The 9,815-nt window shown below is 47.6% G+C and overlaps 1 protein-coding gene across 1 annotated transcript in view; it reads right to left on the reverse strand.

The window, feature by feature from the left end:
• Positions 1-6,886, reverse strand: part of GTF2B (general transcription factor IIB) — a 54,588-nt gene extending 47,702 nt beyond the window's left edge. Inside the window, exon 1 of the mRNA XM_068099729.2 lies at positions 6,809-6,886. Within this exon, the coding sequence (XP_067955830.1) occupies positions 6,809-6,846 (38 nt within the window). The 5' untranslated portion in view covers positions 6,847-6,886. The remainder of the gene's footprint in view (positions 1-6,808) is intronic.
• Positions 6,887-9,815: the final 2,929 nt, after the last annotated feature.

Raw genomic sequence — 9,815 nt, forward strand, 5'->3', positions numbered from 1 at the left:
CACCGGCTTCCGGAGAAGGGGACGAGATTTAATTGGACAAGTGAGTGCCAGGAGGCCTTCCTCGCATTGAAGGGGTGTTTGACATCCGCACCCGTTCTAGCGTACCCCACTAGTGACGGGACATTTACCCTTGACACGGATGCAAGCCAGGAAGGTTTGGGCGCAGTTTTGGCTCAGACACAGGAGGACGTGGAGAGAGTGATCGTGTATTATAGTCGGGCCATGAGTAGGCCCGAACGAAATCATTGCGTGACTCGCAAAGAGTTATTGGCTATGCTGGCTGCCATGAGCCATTTCCACCTGTAATTGTACGGGCGGAAATTTCTGGTTCGAACTGACCATTCCTCCTTGCAATGGCTCCTTCGGTTCAAGGAACCGGAGGGCCAAATTGCAAGGTGGTTGGAAAAGTTGCAGCAGTACGATTTCAGTGTGACCCATAGGGCCGGGAGGGCCCATGGGAATGCCGATGCACTCTCTCCGCATCCTTGTTTGGGGGAAAACTGCAAATTTTGTGCGAGACACGAGGAGAGTGAACAATTGGGCGATTCCACCACTACCCTCGTAGTCCGTGCAACCCGGATGAGGGCCAATTTTGCCACTAACCGCAGATGAAGAATTTGGCACATTGGCTTGGAGCACGGCCCAGCGGGAGGATCCCGTCCTGGGACCGGTGTACGAATGGGTTCGATTGGGACAGAGACCTAATAGGGAAGAGGTCACCCCCCTCGGGGCACCAACAAAGGCATATTGGGCTCAGTGGCAGACCCTGGAGTTGAAAGATAACATCTTGTATGGCAAGTGGGTGGAGGTTCCCTCTGAGAGAACTTCCTGGTTGGTAATAGTCCCTGACAGATTTAAGAACACAATATTACAGCAGGTGCATGGTACCGCTCCGGCGGCCATTTGGGCAGGACAAAGACAACATCTCGGGTCCGCCAGAGGTTCTATTGGGTAAATATGGGGCGCGATATACAGGACTGGTGTCGGAGATGCGACGCCTGTACTGCCAAAAAGGGACCAGCATGGAGGATGAGGGTCCCCCTTCAATTACACCAGGTGGGGGCCCCCCTTGAGCGGGTGGCCATGGATATTCTAGGACCACTACCCCGCACCCGCCAAGGTAATAAGTACATCCTCGTTGTAATGGACTATTTCACCAAGTGGCTGGAGGCCTATGCCCTCCCCAACCACGAAGCCGGGGTGGTAGCACAGGCCTTCGTGGAAGGATTTGTATGTCGGCATGGGATTCCACAGGAGCTGCACACCGATCAGGGTCGAAATTTTGAAAGCCAATTACTAAAAGATGTGTGCAGACTCCTGTCAATTAGAAGGACAAGGACAACGCCCTTGCGGCCACAATCTGACGGGATGGTGGAACGGTTCAATCGAACCTTGATCCAACAACCAGCATTGTTCACCACCACCCGTCAGGATGACTGGGACGAACATCTCCCGTATTTGTTAATGGCCTCCCGAACTAGCCAGCACGGAGCCACCGCATGCAGTCCAGCGCTGCTTATGTATGGGCGGGAGTTGCGAGCTCCCGCCGACCTGCTATGCGGTCCCGTGCCAGACACCACCGATACACCGCCGAGGGAGGGCTATGCACGTCACTTCGAGGAAGGCATGAAGAGAGTCCATGCCTTCGCCCGCCGCCAGCTCCAGCTGGCGGGGGCAAAGATGAAGCGCAGGTACGACCACCGGAGCCAGGGGAGTCAGTACACTCCGGGGATGAAGATTTGGTTCTTTAATCCCCGGAGGCAGAAGGGTAGGTGCCCTAAACTCACCTCTCCCTGGCAAGGCCCGGGGGTCGTCCTGTCGCAAGCCTGTGACGTGGTCATTAAGATCAAGATGGGGCCACGAGCCCTCCCTCGGATCGTCCAAGCCGACCGGATAAGACCCTACACCGGCGAGCAGGCGCCCTCGTGGATCGCCTCGGCTTTAGATGTCGAGGCAGGACCCAGTACCTCACAATGACGGGGGCTCATAGTGCGAGAGGACTGGGGGGTGATCGTGGGAGATGCCCGATGTAGAGGGATGGTGGCTCTACCATCCCTCACATCGTACCTTTTGGGCAGAGGAGCTATAGTTTATGGGGTGGCGGTGCAAACTATCCCGGGAGGGTTAGGATAAGGATAGGAATCTAGAAAGATGACCATAGGTGACCAAGATTTAAGTAGCGACATTGTACCTGTAGTGGGGACGTCGCGTAGATTAGATGGTTGATAACGACGAGGGATGTGCGTAGTATAAGGGATGACAGGGAAGCACTAATCTTAGAAGAGCGATAGATAGCCAGATGATGCTGTGTGTGAGAAATTGTGTTGAGACAAGTGGAATTGTGTTTGAGGTGTGCGAGCACAAAAGGTGTGCCAGAAAAGAGGTGTGTGGAATGAATGGTGTGGAGTGAACAGTCTGGAATACGTGGAGTGGAGTGTATGGTGCGAAGGAGTGGATGGGGGAAGGATGGACCCCTTCACGAATACCCGGGCAGGGTAGTTTAAAGTTAGATAGAGGGAGTAGGTAAATTTGGTGGATATTGACATCTGTGGTGCGAGAGTAGCAGAGTACTGCTTGGATTGGTGCATGAGTGAAGTGGAAAGGCTGGGGTGTGGCCTGTTAGAGTGTGGTTTGTTGAGCACTCCGCCACTGGTAGTCTGTCGGCCAGGTGAGGCTGCAGGTAGGCTCTGGGAGCCAGTTCAGAGTTAGTGTTCAGTGGGGCCCGGGGATCCCGAGAGAGGCCCCGGGTAGCCCGATGCCAGAGGGGGCATTAGTGGGGTAAGGGAGCCAGAGGGCCTTCCCCAGGTAGGTTAGGGTGAGGAGCTAGGTAAGCTCGGGTGGCAACTGCAGTGGCGGAGGTGTGTAGGTGAGCGGACCTGCTGGTGAGCCATACGACCCAGCCCTGAAATCGTGCAAGGGCACAGGTAGTAAAATCGGGGGAGTGAGACCCCAAATTGGAGAGCGCCACTATGTGCAATGGGAATTGGTTTTTAGAACCGCATAGAGTAAAGATGGCCAATGGTTTTGCAGGGCAAGACCCCGGTAGTTTAAAAGTGTTCATGTCATTTAGAAGGTAGATCGGAGAAAATCTCTTCACACCATCCGCATCCACTCACCTGGGTGATAAAACTCCACACCATATTTTTCAGACATTTGGAATGTAAGACGCATCTCGACATGGGCGAGACATTGTTTGTTGTTCCATCTCTTCCTCCTTAGGAGGGATTGATGATGAATTTGGAACTAGAGGGGATGGGAAAGACAAAACGTAGCGAGGGATTTATAAATTTGTAGGTTGTGTAAATACGGGGTAAGGGCAAGGGTAGGGTAGGTGACATGGGGGGTGACGCATGGATAGGGACGAGCTTTCTTAGCTCGCTCTCCCACGCCCTTCATGTCTGCATTGCCTTGATTCGATGTGTACCCCTGCGCCCTTGCCCCCCGCTAACTCTGCTTTGTCTTCCTTCCCCACTCATGGACCATCTTTTGTGTCCGAGGGAAAGTGTGCAGGTGCTGCAGTTGTGCGCCCGCACCCTTGCTGCCTGCCTGCCTGCACTGGTACACCACTTATGGCCAACACGTTCTGTGGCCTAGCACCACCTTATGGACCACACGTACTGTGGCCTGGCACGTCTGCTGGGACCGGCCATTGTCGCCAGCGGTGTCTGGCTTGCGGACCACTGTGTTTTAAGTGGCATCGATGCCATGTAGTGGACCACCAGAGTTGGCCCTGCTGGCCAAATCAATAATAAAAAGCGTACGCGGTTTGTGCCCTTATTTAAATAACAGCAAGCAAGAAGCCGACCAGAACCAGCGGGCCAGCAGAGCAGAGAAGCAAGAAGACATCATCTTATTATTTTTAAAATGTGATGACTGTGCATTTTTGATGTTGGTGCTTTTTGGTGCTTTTCATGCCTTTTGATTTATTGGTGCATGTGGGTATGGTGTATCGGTGCAGTGCAGTGCAGTGATTTTCCTCTTTTCAAAAAGATCTTTTTCTTGTTTCCCACAAAAGACAGGTCCTGGGTTGTAGTTGTAAATAATCAAAATAGTAGAGTTTTGTAAATAATGCTCCCCATCGGCTTTATGTGCAGTTTCAAAATAATTCCACAATTCGGTTAGTCTGTGGGCATGAGTCTGTTAGGTAGAATGCAACCAGCAGGCGGGACATATTTAGTGTTAAAACTGTCGCACTCAGGGGTGAGGTTAACAGTAGAGGGTAACCACACCTACGTGCCACACTAATTGTTAAAAGATAATTCCCTTGGGTGTCGGCCCGGTACGGCCCTGGAGGAAAGGAGGGTGCAGTGTTGCGGTTTTAGAACCCTCACTTTGTAAATAATTCTTGTAAATATTCCATCATTTAAAAGGTTAAAGGTTGAACCCTTAATTAGTCCATATGCAACACGTAGGCCACCATAGGAACTTTAGTTATTTCATTAGTATGTGTTTCAGATAAGGCTGTGTTCCCAATAGTTGAATCTGCGTTGCATTAATCAAATAAGATAGGCCCCATTCGCTTCTTTTCCAATCTCTCTCTCCAAGCTACGCCATTATGCGCCCCTACAGTCGGGGCTTGGCTCTCCCCAAATTGTCACGTGGTTTGATTAGCAGCGTTCGCTGCATTGAGCCTTCGTCGCTGCCTTAAGCGCTCGCTCCAAACGCCATTAACCATGCGGTCAGCTCGAGGAAGAAGGGGGCGGAGCCCCAAGAACAAGGCGTGGCCCTGTCAACCAGCCATCAAAGGCGGAGCCGGTAAGCTCTTACCAGCCAACCAGGGCTGATGAAATACCATCATGGGCGTGGCTCTAAGAAGCGCAGAGTAATCTGGGGGCACGTAATATAAGCGCCAGCGCCAGCCTTTTTAACGAGAGTTGACTCGGGTTGGAGACGGTGCTTGGTGGGGTCTGGCTGAGATGAAGCTGCGCAGAGCTCTTTGACGAACTGCTTCGGAAAGCCCTTGTATGAACTTGCGAGAGAGAGAGAGAGAGAGAGAGAGAGAGAGAGAGAGAGAGAGAGAGAGAGAGAGAGAGAGAGAGAGAGAGCGTTTGCTCGATAAACGTATTACGTACGCAGCATTCCAGCCCCTCGCTATATGTAAGGTCCGGTCGCGCGCCAACGACACGCAAAGCTGCCTGCCGTTCTTCGCCCGCGGAACCGGAGCCTGGACGGAGTCGACCTACCTGGACCTTCCACCCTGCCCGCTACAATTCCCGTGTGAGTGTGTCTGTTTGTCCGGGGTCGTCAAGTTAAGACCGTTTAGTTAAGCCTGCCCTGTGTGCTGCTTCTTCTTCTTCTTCTTCTTCTTCTTCCTCCTCCTCCTGTATATTCCTTTCGTTTCCTCTTTGGTTTTGTACATAATTAATAAACCACACTTTGTTCTTCCTTTACTCTGGTTTCCTCTCCATCCGATCGCTTCAGTCTTTTCCCAATTGAGTACCGGTGGCACAATTTCGGAACCGCTATAATCGGGTGTAGTATTTGTTAACGTCCCGAGTCGCGGCTCGCTTCGCTCGGCATATCCATTAACGCTGCGGCTCGGGTGGGAGTTATCTCCTCGCTTTACGGCCGGTGGTAGTACTTAGGTACTAAGACTAATTAGGCTTACAACCCTACTTACCACCGACCGGAAGTGACGTCATAGCTTCCAGGACTTGGGGACGGCCAGCTTAAAAGACAAGGGGATTAACCCCCCCCCTTTGTAAGGGGAGCGCCGACCTTGGATCCGCAACAATATATATATATATATATATATATATATATATATATATATATATATATATATATGTTTGTGCATACGTGTGTGTGTGTGTGTGTGTGTGTGTGTGTGTGTGTGTGTGTGTGTGTGTGTGTGTGTGTGTGTGTGTGTGTGTGGTCGTATTGACACTCATAGATATACATGCAATATGTGCCACATGTTGTCTTGAGTAAACCAATCAGGGAAGCGATGGTGTATGTATGTGTGTTTGGTGTATGTATGTGTTTGGTGTATGTATGTGTTTTATATATAGATATATAATATATATATATATATATACACATTACACACATATATATATGTTTGTATATACGTGTGTGTGTGTGTGTGTGTGTGTGTGTGTGTGTGTGTGTGTGTGTGTGTGTGTGTGTGTGTGTGTGTGTGTGTATTGACTCATAGATATACATGCAATATGTGCCACATGTTGTCTTGAGTAAACCAATCAGGGAAGCGATGGTGTATGTATGTGTTTGGTGTATGTATGTGTTTTATATATAGATATATAATATATATATATACACACACATTTATATATGTTTGTATATACGTGTGTGTGTGTATGTGTGTGTGTGTGTGTGTGTGTGTGTGTGTGTGTGTGTGTGTGTGTGTGTGTGTGTGTGTGTGTGTGTGTGTGTGTGTGTGTGTGTGTGTGTGTGTGGTCGTATTGACACTCAGATATAAATGCAATATGTGCCACATGTTGTCGTGAGTAAACCAATCAGGGAAGCGATGGCTCGACATGGCAAGTTTTGCAGGTAATAATGACGAATTTTGAGATCCAAGGCGGAATGGTTCGAGCGAGGTATTCCAATTCGTTGATGTTAAACTTAAAACTAAAAGGTGGAAAAACACAAGGTACTCGAGACAACATTCCAACAACATTTTGTCCCGCACAACAACAACAAAAAAATTCCCCAATTATCCATAATTTACGTTTTAAAATAACGCAGCTTCCCTAACACAATATGTGCGGAAAACATTGCGGCGGCGGCATCATTAACATTGATGGGATAACCTCACGTATCACTCGATCTACCAAATGAGTCTTACCGGGGAGCGCTGACAGTGACAGCCGCCGTCGCCGCCATTTTAATCCACTTCCGTATGATGTGTTCAGTACTTCAGTTTAGTAAAACAGGCTTATTTAACGAATAATTGATCAATCATTTTTTGTATAACATTAACCAAATAATTTTAGCCAAATGTCATATTTGGCAACCATCAACATAAGCGAAAAATTGTGCGGGGTCGTGCGACATTTTCATGCAAACTGCGGAATGAATGATGGAATGAATAAAATGAATGATTAGGAATGAACATCGTGTTTCAATTGTTTCCCATTGGCTATGACCTTGTATATGTTCTGCTTTATTCATATCTCAAAGGCCGCATCGCGTGTTTTCGTGAGATGCAGGCGATCCCGTCCGCACGGGGAAATTTCAAATGTACATGGATGGTCACGCACAAAACGCGCAAACAAACACATACATAGTTAATCATAATGGGCCATGAACGTAGCATTCATTACATTTCATACATTCGGGCCTTTGTTGAAAGTAATCGTGTTTTGGGCTTTCTGCAGTTCTTATTTTCCTCGGATTTTACATTATGCGGCAATTTTATTCCCCCTAACCAGAGGATAATGATAATGCATGTAACCGCTTGTGAGCGGTGCGGTGTATAGACACTCGTTTGGTGTGTTGAGTTATTACAAAGAGGACGTAGCTGTATTTATTGCAGCCTCACGTTTTAATCGCGATCTTGGCAGAACGACGCACAACATGGCGCGAAACCGTCACAAGTTTACGTCTGATCCGGATGGTCAAACCTCCCTTTACATTCTCACAAAGCACGTTAACCACCATGGGAAAGCTGCTCAAGCGTCCTTTCGAACGTCGGTCCTTCAGAACCTAAAATAAATTTAGGAATAAAAAAAAAAAATTTAACCCAGAGAACCCAAAAATACCTAAAAGTCCATGACCCAAAATACCTAAAAGTCCCTGAGGACCAAAAGTACACACAAAAACCAAAATACGCGAGTACTTTCGCGAGAACAAAAGAGTACTTTCATCTCTTCTATGGGAAATGTAGACGGTGATTTGCAAACCGATCATCAAGAGGGGTGTACAGAAGCGGTTTAAGAAAACAAAACAATAAATACCAAACAAAGGGAGGTGAAATTTGCTGCACGTGATGTGCAACGAGCACAGAGTAAAATTAATGAAAATCATCCGCTTTTGAGATATCTTGCTATATGTTGGTTTTAGCCCGATCACTCAATGGTGAAGAATCACTTAATAAATTAAATAATTCTCATATCCGAATCCATATTCATATCTTCACCAAAATCGATTCGAATCGTCCTTGTCACACACACAACCTGTCCACCAGGTTTCGTCCAAATCCGTCCATAACTTTTTGAGATATCCTGCAATGTATAGTTTTTGGCCCAATCTCCCAATGGTGAAAAATCACTTTAAAAATTCGAGTAGCTGGATCCGAATCCGGATCTTCACCAAAATCCAATCATTTCGACCGGGTCACATACATCTCTGCCAAATTTCGGCTGAATCCGTCCACAACTTTTTGAGACATCTTGTTCACAAACAAACAAACAAACAAACAAGACGTCATGCAGAGCACGATACTTGCAAACCCCCCCCCCCCCCCCCTGAAGGTTTCCATTAATACAGCAAAATGTCAATTTCATCAAGATTAAAATTGACGATCTTGATCAAAGCTCACGCCTCCTCCCCCCAAGCCCTCACCCTCCCATAGATATCCCGATGTCCCTGCTCTCAAATGTGTTTGTGTGCTTCCCCTTCTCTCCCCATCTTGTCTACCACTCCCCTTATTATATGTTTTGTGTGTCTGTTTGATTGTTTGTGTGATAAATGTTGGCTCTTTCACGAGCCTCAATCCTGTATACAAAAAAAAGAAGAAAAAAGCTCAGCTCAATAGGATGAAAAGAGACGATTTTTCAGATGAAAAATGATGATTTTCGAAGTCTGACCTTGACTTGACCTTTGACCTTTTGACCTTAAAAATAGTTGGTTTTCCAATTCAGTGAGGCCCTATACAAATGCTGTTCAATTTCCAAGTCAATCGGATGAAAATTGATGGGTTTTCAGATGAAAATTCATGATTTTCGAAGTCTGACCTTGACTTGACCTTTGACCTTTTGACCTTAAAATAGTTGGTTTTCCAATTCAGTGAGGCACTATACAAATGCTGTTCAATTTCCAAGTCAATCGGATGAAAATTGATGGGTTTTCAGATGAAAATTCATGATTTTGGAAGTTTGACCTTGAGTTGACCTTTCACCTTTTGACCTCAAAAATAGTTGGTTTTCCAATTTACTGACTCAATGTACAAATGCTATTCAATTTTCAAGTCAATCGGATTTTAAATGGCGATTTTAGAAATTTGACCTCCAGATGACCTATGACCTTTGACCTCAAAATCAATAGGCTTCTCAATTTGGAAGACCTCTACTACTTGGTGTAAGTTTCGTAACGATCGGTTTAGAATTGCGACCTGTAGGCCGGTGACAAACAAACAGACAGAATAAAAACGCAACCGACCAATATACTTGAAAAATCCTCGATTTTGCAGACAGAGATCTGCCAGACAGAATCCAGACAGACAGAGACACACGGTGAAAACATAACCTCCATCCACCTTTAGTGGCAGAGGTAAAGAGTGTTCATTTACATCCATATGATGTCTTGTAGTGCGGTGCTATGCGCACGACTTGTCTTGCCAATGAAGGAAGCAACAACGGACGTAATCAAAAGAGTCTTTATTCTAAGGATCACACTATAGCACTGCCGTGCTCGGGGCTGTGTGCCCCGTGTGTATCCCGAGGCCACGCCAACCCCTCGGGTGTGGCCGACACCCTTCTGGTGCGCGGAATGATGTCATCGCGCCAGCAAGCCATTGTGTCCGCCACACGCGCCCCCCCAGAATTCCCGTGCACCTGAAGGGTCAGTTTGCGGGGCAAACGGATGACCCGGCCGAAGCGCCCTCTGGCGGCTGGCGGCGTCTGGGACGCCGG

Source organism: Myxine glutinosa, chromosome 3, assembly GCF_964187855.1.
Source record: "Myxine glutinosa chromosome 3, kmMyxGlut1.1, whole genome shotgun sequence".
NCBI classification, from domain to species: Eukaryota; Metazoa; Chordata; class Myxini; order Myxiniformes; family Myxinidae; genus Myxine; species Myxine glutinosa.